Below are 10,358 nucleotides of genomic sequence, written 5' to 3'. Positions count from 1 at the left end.
CCCTCCCCAGAACATCCTCCCAGGAGCGAGCAGCAAACGGTGACGCAGGCTTTCTGCGCAGCCAGCACCCGCGGGAGCAGCGAGGTCTGCGCACGCCCCCTCAGCCGCCGTCACCCTCCCAGGGCAGGGGCAGCCAATTCACTGAGCAAACATTACTTCCCCCCGCCACCGCCCTGCGACTTCTCAGCCTCCTGCCCCCTCGCCAGCAGCCCCAGAGCTGAGCCCAGCAGAGGGTTGCAAGCTTCAGCCCTGCTGCAGCGAGGGAGACCGCGGGTGAGTAACTTTGTCAGATGCCGGCAGCACGGCCTCATCTCCCCTGCCCCAGGGAGCCCTGTGCCGAGAGCTGGGCCTGGCACTCTGCTCTGGCTGGGCAGATCAGCCCAATCTAGTGGCACGGAGTTCCCCACACCCAGAGGGTTTCACCCGGGCCAGCGTTCGGGGAAGGCCGGCCGGAGAGCAAGGCAGCCCTTTGTGTAGCTAGGACAGTTGCTTTGCAAGGGGGCCTGTGTGGGCATCTTCCAAGGGGGAGCTGGTGACACCCAAGCAGCTTGGGGTTTCGGTTCCTTTGCAATAGATTTGATGGTATTTTCACGCTCCGGGGGCGGGGCGGGGCACTAGCGGCTGGGGTTACAAGGCCTGAGTGCGGAGCAGGGTGACCAGGCTCCCGTAGGGCCAGGCCCCGTGCGTCACGGGCAGGCGTCCCCAGCCCCCAGGCCGGCTGAGATCAGCGCTGGCTGTAAACACGATTTGTTTTGCTGAGTCCTTATTGGCACCTGCAGCCGGGCCCCGAGCCATAAATCCTGGCAGCAGTTAGCCGCTGAGCACCGGAGGAATCAACTGGCCGTCCCCGAGGGGGGCGGCTCCATCAGCCTCTCCCGGCTCCCGCCCCGTGCTGTGGCTGAAGGATCCGGGGGGAGCAAGCAGGGGCTGAGGGCAGAGTCCCTGCTGGGGCCCCAAGCTAGAGCAGCAGTGATGGGGAGCAACCCAAGGCTACTGCGTCCCGGTGAGGATGTGGGGCTGGGAGTGGGGAGGAAGTTACCTGTCAGCTCTGTGTTCTCGGGGCACCAGGGCGCAGCATGCAGCCTGTCTGTCTCACAAAGGACATCCCCCTCCCAGCCTCTGCTTGGACCAAAACCGATCCGAAGACAGACTTACAAAAAGCAATGAAAAGGCTGTGGGAGACGCCTAAACCCCGGATTAGCCTCGTTTGCATCAAAGAGGGGACAGGGAGGCCTGCCCCTTAGCATACAGAATGGAGAACAGAGATTCCAAGGCAAGAACCGCCCAGAACTCTGGGACCAGAAAAGCAGGGAAGCAGTGCATGATGGGGGATCTCTGCTCCAGATGTCAATGAACCCGCCTGCACACGCCCAGCTCAGTAGTTATCAGACCGAGTTAGTAATAAATCCGTTATTGGGATCCAAAATACTGAAGCTGCCAGATTGCATTGTGAGCTCCCTGGACGGAACACCGCCCCTAGCCAGGAATGAGCAGTTCCTATTGTCTAGCCTGAACAAAACAACTTTGATCTACTCCTCTGAGTCATCAGTTTACCCACAAACAAATCCAGTGTTCTCCCTTGAACCACTGTTCTTTCGCTACAAACACCCCAACCCACGCTCCAGTAAGTGCTCTGACGCCTGGATCCAAACTCTGCATCAGTTCCATGGGGACTTCATCTTCTCCTGACTGATCGTGCTGGGGGTTCGGCCTGTCTCCAGCACTCCACACCCCCAGCTACCACCACCACCTGGGACCCCCGCTCGATCCAAGCTTCACGGAGCGGTGAGAACCCAGCTCTCTCTCCCGCTCTCTTTTCTTTCCTACTCTAGGTGTAGTTTTCTAAACCTGATTTTTGTAATCACATCTAAACTAGATTTACTATTGTCGCTGTTTTGTTTGTTTGACTCCCCTTATATGGTTATTCCTGGCACTAAATCACTTTTATGGTTAAGCTGGTTGCTTCCCTCCCTCCCTCTTGTGTTTTACTCTACAGCGACGCTTCTCCTACCTAAGCTAAAGACCCCTGCAGCGCCCCAAAAATCCTGTGGGGTTTGCTCATCAAGTGGGTTACGACCCGAACAACTGTAATGTGAAAGGGGACAGGGACGTGCTGAACCTGGGGCATAGGAGGGTGACAGCTGGGAAGCACATTGAGAGAATTACAGACCCCTCCCACCCCAGAAGAGTAACCCCATGAGCGTGCCCCAAAGTAATGGGAAAAGCTGGCAACAGGGAGATTTAAGGCACCAGGGCAAAACCTTGCATTTACGAAGGGCTCATGATTGTACAGGCAGGACTTTGGCTTCCCCTTCAAGCCATGTGCAGAGAGCGTGCCGCCCAGGCCTATGCTCACAGGCCCGAGCGGGGCGAGGGGCTGATGCGGAGTTGCACCCCGGCAGCTCCTTGAGGCACCGCAGCACTGGGGGCTGCCCAGACACAGCACGAAGCATTCTGCCCATTTTACAGAGGCCCGGAGAGATACAAGGCCACCCAGGGAGTTTGTGGCAGAGCCAGGATTCGAACCCAGGACTCACAGGGATCATCCAATCGTCTAGCCTGCTCCTTCCGTGTGTCACAGGCTCGAGAACTGCACCCAGTGACCCCCCCCCCCATGGCCGCTCCCCTGAAAAGCCACCCAGCCTTGGAGAGGTGTGAACTCCTACGGGTGTAGGGCACAGCCCAGCGCCTTAGCCCATCTCGGTCCCAGTGAGCGTGTTTCAAACGTGGGAGCCCACCGCCATCCTCCCCCCACTCCACCCGTCCAGAGCAAGAACCTCCCTGGAGCACAGGGTCTGACAAACCCCTTTTATTGGAAACCGCCGACGGGCGCCAGCCATCCCGTCTGCGCACGCCAGCCGCTGGGGAGCGATGCCTCCACCCCCAGGACTGCAGCCGGGCTCGGAGCCAGCGCGGGACGAAGGCTGCTTCCGTCCTCTCCCTCCCCGGGGTGCCCGGTGAGCGGGTACCCGGCACTGCAGAGTCCCAGTCCTCGAAGCACGAGCGCCGGCGCCAGCGCGGAGACCTCTGGCCGACGGTGCCGCTGCCTCAAGCCCGCCAGGGGGAGCAAGGAGCCAGACCCAGCTGCAAGGAGGAACGGGGGAGGAGACGAGGTGACGCCGCTTGCCCCCTGCTGGGGGGCTCCCCCAGAGCTTCCCCGCTCAGACAGGGGAGGAGGCTGTGGAGGTAGCAGAGGGTGGGTTGCCCTAGAGATCCCTGGGGTGGGGGGGGAGGGGACTCATCCGCTCCCAAGGGTCTCAGTGGAGGGTTAGCCACATCACAGCGCAGCTTGGCACAACTGGCCATGTCCGCAGGCACCTGGTGGAATAGCTGGGGGGGGGGGAAATAAAGACTATGGGGCACTGGCGGATCTGGGGGCGAGGAAGAGCCCTGTGCCACACGGACCCGATCACTTCCTGCCCCACAGCCGGGAGCCAGCGCCCAGTAAACACCCCCAGCATCTCATCTCCCTCCACCCCACCCCCATATCCACACGGTGCAAACCAACCTGCCCCTAACTGCGCGAGGACGACTTCTTCCACCGTGGTCCCTGCTTTGGCGGGGGGGTCGCCGCCTCCACCCGGCCTTGTCTGAGTCCCTGCAAGGCACGACAGGGTTAACACGTAGCACTCAAAGGCTGCCAGTTCGAATCCAGCCCCAGGCACGTGCCAGCTCAGTGCCTGGATGCACCCCCATTCCTCTGCCCACTAGCGCCCCCGCCAACAAGCCCCCTACAGTGAGGGGAGCCCCTCAGGACATCTAGTGGGCCCCTGCTGGCCCCTCCCCCATTTAGCTCCATCCCACAAGGCTAAACTCAGAGCTGCAGGCAGCACAGCTCACGCCCAGCACCGCCAGTCACGCTCCGCAGCAAGGGGGGGTGGTACCGCCAGTGGCCGGTGCAGCCCTGGCTTCCCTCCTGCAGCACCGGGGAGAGGGGCAAGACAGCCCCACCGCCAAGGGGGCAGATCCCCACCCGGCCAGGCCTTACCATGTAGAAGCCAGTGTGGTACCCGCTCATGTACCAGGCCAGGAGCATGCAGGCCAGGGCGCCCCCCTCTTCGTCCTCTGCGCACAGCGGGTCCAGAAGCAGTGGTGGAGGGGGAGGGACAACCTGGAAAAGCCGCAGCAGAGTTCCTGGTCAGGGACCTGCCCTTGCAGAGATCCCCCGTCCCCTAGGGGAGTCGCTCACCCCGGGAGCTTCACCTGATCCCTCCTGCACGAGTGGCTCCAGAGTGGCGGCTCTGGGCCCCCCTCTCGCCTGCCAGGATTCCCCCCCCGCCCCCAGTGACCACAAATCAACAGCCCACTGGCACCACCTAGTCGCTTCTTTGTGCTCCAGCCTGCGGGGGGAGGACTCCCCCCATATGTCCCACAGAGGGTAGTGACAGCCTGGGCAAAGCTGGGGGTTCATGGCAAGCTCAGGGGGGTGGTCACTGGCTTCATAGCTCGGGGGGCTGGCAACCCCGAGATCGGATGCTGCAGGATGGCAGCTGGCCCTGGAAGTCTGGCCAGAGCATGGACTACCAGAGATGGCCGTGGGCTACCAATACTGCCCTTTAACAGCCCCCAGACTTTGGGTTCTGCACTGGTTTGCCCCCTCCTCCAACCCAGGCCCTTTCCCGCAGGGCGGGATTCGCAGCGGCTCTGGGCTTGCCGTAGAAACGGGTCCCTGAAGAGGAGCGCGTACACTCACCGGGGGGCAGGCGGATCTGCGGGGCGGGGGGCCAAAGGGCAGCAAGGGACCGGGCCACCAGGAGCCGCTCTGAAAGGGAGGCAGAGAGTGCACCCAGCGGGCGTGAGCCCAGAGAGAGGACAGGGATGAGACCCCAGTGAGCCAGGGATGGAGAGGGCCCCACAGTGTGATCCCAGCATCTCCCGTCAGCCGTTCCAAAACCCCAGTGGGGCTGCCAGACCCTAATGGGCTGCCCCATCCTTCCCCTCCCCTCCCCCTGGGTCTGGGCTAGGTGGGGAGGGGGCCCTGGTACAGGGGGCGGAACGTGGCCAGGGCAGGAGAAGGGGCTAAGCCCCTGCTCAAAGGGCCATGGGCCCAGGCCCTCCAGCGCACTGCGCCCGTGTGATGGCAACACTGACACAGCGCCCCTACGGCACGGGTACAGAACTGACACCCTCCCAACCTGCTCCCAGCAGCACAGCACCCCCCAGCTCCACCCTGGGGTACTGGGGCAGCACTGACTGCCACAGGAGAGCGCCCCCTAGTGCCATGCGGCGCACTGGAGTCAGCATCCAAACGGACCGTGCCCCCTACTGGGTCCCCTGCCCTGCTTCCTGCAGCCCAGTGCCCCCTAGCACCACCCAGGGGTTATGGGGTCAGCACTGACCCCCCCCCCCAGGGAGAGCTCCCCCCTCTGAGACACCTCGTTCCCAAGCAGCAGCCAGGGCTTCCCCCCTAGACTCCCCCAGTCTCCCATTCGAGTCCTGTGCAGACCAAACCTTGCTTAGCTGCAAGGCTCTGAGGTTGCAGCTTGTGCTCGTCTCCCTGAGAGGGGGGCGGGGACATGTGGGGAGGGGGCTGCGGTTTAAGCTCCCCCAGGTCGCTGTCCTGCTGGGGCAATCCCAGGTACTCACCTTGGGCAGCCGGGGGAAGGAATGCGCCCACTCCCCTTTCGTGCTCTGCCTCCTCCAGCCGTGGGGCAGCTCGCGGGGGAAGCTGGGGCTGCGTCCCCTGGGCACTCCGGGGGTGTCCACTTCAGCCTTGCCAAGGAGACACAAGGATCAGAGCAGAGTGTTCCCCTGCCATCCCCTGCCACCCAGCAGGGACAGTGCCAGACCTGCGACCCCCCTCACCAGCCCCTGGGGATCCCACAGAGAAGGGGGGAGGCACAGAGCTGGCAGGGGATCAGACAAGGGAGAGAAACGGGGACACTGACTGCAGGGGAGAGCGCCCCCTACTGAGCCCCCCACCCTGCCCCCTGCAGCACAGCATCTGCTAGCACTGAGCTTTGGGGGTAATCGGGGGGACAAAGGGAAATGAAGAGAAAAACGGGGTGGGGGAGGGCGCGTGAGTGGGCAGAGTTAAGGGGATGGGAAGTTAATGGGGGACTCGGGGCTGCTGCAGTGATTACAGCCAAGATCTCCCCTCCCTCAAATCAGTCCCTCACTAACAGAGCCCCCTTCACACACACCCCAGCCTCTCCTTTAATGGCCCTCACTCCCCTGCCCAAGGGGGGCCACTCACCCTCCAGCTGCCCAGGTCCCCATCCACGGCCCCGCACGGGGGCAGCAGCTCCTCCAGCGCCTGCTGTTCCTTGTTCCCGTAGCCGACAAACTCCACCAGGCACGTCCCTGCCGCGGCATCCACCGACCGCACCGTGGCCGGGTAGAGCAGCCCGTCCTCTGACCAGATGGCGCTGCAGGCGTCGCCGGCCTTCCACTGGGGAGCGGCACCAACCGGGGCTCACCCGAGAGCCCATCACACAGACAGCCTGGCTGCTAGGGACCCCCCGGGGCCCCAGAGTCTGTGTCTGCCTCAGGGTCCCGGCCAAACCCCAGCTCGGGACAGCACCTTCCACCTCCCCCTGCAGCGTCAGAGGGAGGCAGAGCTCTGCGGTGTGTCGGGAATCGGACCCAGGTGTCCTGAATCCCAGACCCGGGCTCTGGTCACGAGGCCCTATTCCCCTTCCTGAACTGGGAACAGAACCCAGGCGTTCTGACGCTCTCCCCTGCTCTAACCATTCAACCACACTCCCCCCACCCCCGAGAACAGTCCTGGCTCCCAGTCCTGTGCCCTAACCACCACACCACACCCCCTCCCGTTGAGATGGGTGAATCTGTGAGCAGATGGTTCCCCCGTAGGGTGAGCAAAGTGCCCAAGTTAAGGGGGGTGAACCAGGCCCCCCGGCTAACCCCGCCAGTGTCCCCCCCCATGCCAGGTGGCTTCGCGCAGCCCCACCCTGCAGCATCTCACCGTTCTCCGGGGCTCCAGCGAGTTGTCCGGGCTCCCATCGGGGGGGAACAGGTCCCGCAGCCTCTGCTCCTCCCGATTGCCGTAGTGCTCGTACTCTACCACGCAGGCGTCCCCCTCCTCGCTCAGGGAGACGACGCGGGCCGGGTAGAGCAGCCCGTCTCCGGACCAGACGGCACAGCAGGTGTCACCCACCTTCCACTGCGGGGAGACACAGGGACAGGGCCTCAGGGCTGCGGCAGGGACACGCGTCAGCACAGTAACGGATGGGCGGTAGCCCACACTACCCAGCATGAACCATCCTTGTGCAATGCACACACTAGTGCAGCATTTGCTCTATTCCACGTTCTGCCCCCACCCCAGCGCTGGATCCTGCAGCCTCCTGCAGAACCTCAGGGATAACTCCTTGCCCTCACCCCTCTCCAGATTCCCACAGGGCCCTTCCCCTCTGGGTGTGCACAGTCTGTGTGGCCAGGAGAGGGCACATGAGAGAGCCCCACTCACCATGGGGGCGGAGCCAAACGGAGTCCCTCCCCTTAAAGGGACAGAAACCAGCACCCCAAGGCTGAGTTTGCTACCTGATGCCAATAGTTTCTCCTGTCCTGGTGGAGCCAACAGAAGTAGGATGGGCTGGTTCTACAGCAGGTAACAGATCGCTTCTTGTTCTGTACTCACCTGGGAGCTTTCCTCCTCTTTCTCCTCCTCCTCCTCCTCCTCCACATCTCCCTCGCTCTCGGCCCCGCTGGAGGCTGAGGACTCGGAGCTCTTGGATGCCTGGTCCTTGTCGCCAGCACCCAGGGTGTCCTGCAATGTTGGAGATACTGTGGCAGCTGAGAGAACGATAGGGATTTGGGAGGAGCAGCTGCTCTGTCTCCCCGCCCTCCTGAGACAGGCTGGAAGGACTGGGGGAGCATCAGCTATGGAGAGGGAGGGGACATCCCAGAGCAGGCGGGCAACGGCAGCTCTCAGACCTCAGCAAGCAGCCAGGTCACTGCCCCACAGGGAGCACAGACTGCAGCCTCTGCCCCAATCCTATGGGGGCTGGGGTCAGCAAGACCTGGAGCAGGCAGCTTGGGGGGCACATCCAACAAGGAGGGACGGGGGGGAAGCATCCCCAGAAGTTTGGTTTGGAGACCCCAAGTGCCTCACCTTATAGGAGCGGACGGCTCGGTCGTAGGAGCAGATCAGAGCCCGGTCGTCAGACGCGGCGCAGTCTGCAATCTGAAAACAGCACACACCTCGTCACAGAGGATCGCCTACATAACACGGGGCTGCATCCAGCCACCAGAATCAGCTCCCCAGAGAGAGTATGACATACGCTGGCAAGCAGAGAGGCAACCGCATGCCCCGATCCTGTACCGGGACCTGGTAACGCCAACTCCCGCAGAATCGAGCCCTTAGCACTTGCAAGTAGGAACGTTCTCTTTATTCCCAGCCAACTCACGTGACTGGTTTGAAAGTTCCCAAGCTCTTGAGATCCTGGGATCACAAGAGAATCTCGGCTTCCATTTAAAAATCCAAACTGTTTCTAGCCCACCAAGTTGCAGAGGAAAGCTTGAGAGCATGAGCCCAGAAATCTCAAGCCTCAGAAAGCCAAACAAAGAAAAGGACCCCAAATCTTAGTATTTTTAAGGCAATCTCACATTTTCTGATTCATGATTGTGTATGCTGCGGGTTGGTGATGCTGAGATAAGAAAGTAAAGGCATGCCAGTGGGAGTTCACCCAGAGCAGCCGGCACCTCCCCTGAGTGTTACCCTGAAAAGCTACAGCCCTGATTAGCCTGAACACGTTAAACCATCCCCCTGGAGAAACTCCGATCTGCCGGAAGTGGATTAATGACACCTCAGGCTTTGCCATGCAGTACAAGGCAGGTATGCGTTTCCCTTTTTACAGATGGGAAAAGTCCAAAGCCACACAGGCCACTGCTCTATCCCTAGGCCATGCTGTAAATACGAGTGCTGCCTGAACTCAGCAGGGCTACTCACAGGCTTAAAGTTAAGCACCTGCTTAGTTCTGTGCAGGATCAGGGCCCCTTGTAAACAAATCACAAAGTAAGCTGGGAAGCAGTCTTCTCCCTCCCCCCCCCCCGATCCCTCCCAATAACATGGGGCAGGGGCTCATTCACTCCTCTAAAACCCCAGCCAAGAAAAACCCCACAAGTAAGAAGGCTTGGCACTGCTGAAACCTTTGTAACAAACCAATCAGCGTCACTGCTGTAATATTCAAACCAAGAAGTCTATAGGCATTTCTCCATCGGGTACAATCCCCAGGGTAGGAAATAAATACTATACTGATGCTAATAATAGCCACCAGACTTCTGCATCCGCTGGTTTCCCACTTCTCCAGGGGGTGCAACCACCCCACTGCACCCCACAGCTAGGGCTGGATTCCAGGGTATTCTAACCAGCCCCAGCAGCTAAAATCCCTTCTGGGGAGGGGGCAGACTCAGCTCTCTCATTTCCCCCTTTTGAACTTAGGGTAAAGCAGCAAAATAAATGACTCCAGCTTTTTCAAGTGCAGATTCTTCACCTTGTTTTGCAAGGGGGAGGGGGCGCCACACTGAGTCCTATCTGTGAGCTCCCCCCCCCCCCAACAAAAAAAAAAAGTCTGGGGAGGAACCCACCTCCCCTAGGATTTTAGAGGCCAAACTCTAGGGGCCTGAAGCCCAGTGGGGATCTCCAGCAGTTCCAGAGTCTGACGCATCTGGGTTGCAACCTGCCCCCCATCACTTACCTGGTGCCCCTCCTTCTGATACACTATCTCCCCCGCACACTCAGCCATTGCAATGGAAACCTGCACCCCTAATGCACCATCTCAGGGCAGGAGCAGCCTGCCCCCAGCCCACAACTTCTTGCAAAGAGTCCATGCATGCATGCAGGGACTGCCTCAAGGCTCCCTGGGAAATGTAGTTTTCTTCACCCTCACCCCTGGCCGCGTTCTATAGCGCAGCCGGGGAGGCTTGGACTACAGCCCCCAGAGAGCATTGCTCTCCCGCCACAGAGTGGGGGCTGGCAGGCGGAGCGCCGGTCTGTTCTGCACAGCGCCCCCTGTAGGTCGGAGGTACACGGCGCCGTCTAGGGATGGGAAATGTTCACAGGCTGTGCTGGGTGGGGGAGGGAGAGGGTCCATCGGTGTAACAAACTGTGTCGGTGCTCAGCTCAGGCGGGGTTCTCAGGATTAGGATGTGATCTCAGGCTCCACACAGGGAGGCTAAAAAACAGAGTTCCCCCTGGGAGGAAGGCTTCCCTGTGGTTCGGGGACTAGATGGAACCCAAGAGACTGGAGCCCAGGTCTGCTGCAGATTTCCTGGGCCATGCTAGGCGAGTCACTGCATCTCTTTGTGCCTCAGTTCCCCATCTGTAAAGCGGGGATAATGATCCTGTCTTGGCTAGTTAGATAGCAAACTCTTTGGGGCAGAGACTGGGCTCTCTAGAC

The 10,358-nt window shown here is 61.0% G+C and overlaps 1 protein-coding gene across 2 annotated transcripts; it reads right to left on the bottom strand.

Moving 5' to 3' along the window:
- Nucleotides 1–2,794: 2,794 nt before the first annotated feature.
- On the bottom strand, nt 2,795–9,807 carry LOC128828676 (survival motor neuron protein-like). Of its 2 annotated transcripts, XM_054013530.1 has the most exons (10): nt 9,657–9,807; nt 8,072–8,143; nt 7,598–7,726; nt 6,926–7,123; nt 6,197–6,391; nt 5,587–5,712; nt 4,694–4,762; nt 3,989–4,111; nt 3,509–3,598; nt 2,795–3,084 (listed from the first exon to the last, which is right to left on the bottom strand). In XM_054013530.1, exons 1-9 carry the CDS (start codon nt 9,702–9,704, stop codon nt 3,515–3,517), a joined length of 1,044 nt encoding a protein of 347 aa, XP_053869505.1. In that variant the 5' UTR covers nt 9,705–9,807; the 3' UTR covers nt 2,795–3,084; nt 3,509–3,514. The 2 variants fall into 2 exon arrangements, with proteins under 2 accessions (XP_053869505.1, XP_053869506.1); XM_054013531.1 differs by lacking the exon at nt 4,694–4,762.
- Between the last annotated feature and the right edge of the window lie 551 nt (nt 9,808–10,358).

The sequence above is a fragment of the Malaclemys terrapin genome, chromosome 24, assembly GCF_027887155.1.
Source record: "Malaclemys terrapin pileata isolate rMalTer1 chromosome 24, rMalTer1.hap1, whole genome shotgun sequence".
NCBI lineage: Eukaryota > Metazoa > Chordata > Testudines > Emydidae > Malaclemys > Malaclemys terrapin.
This window is presented reverse-complemented; position numbering and strand designations above follow the sequence as displayed.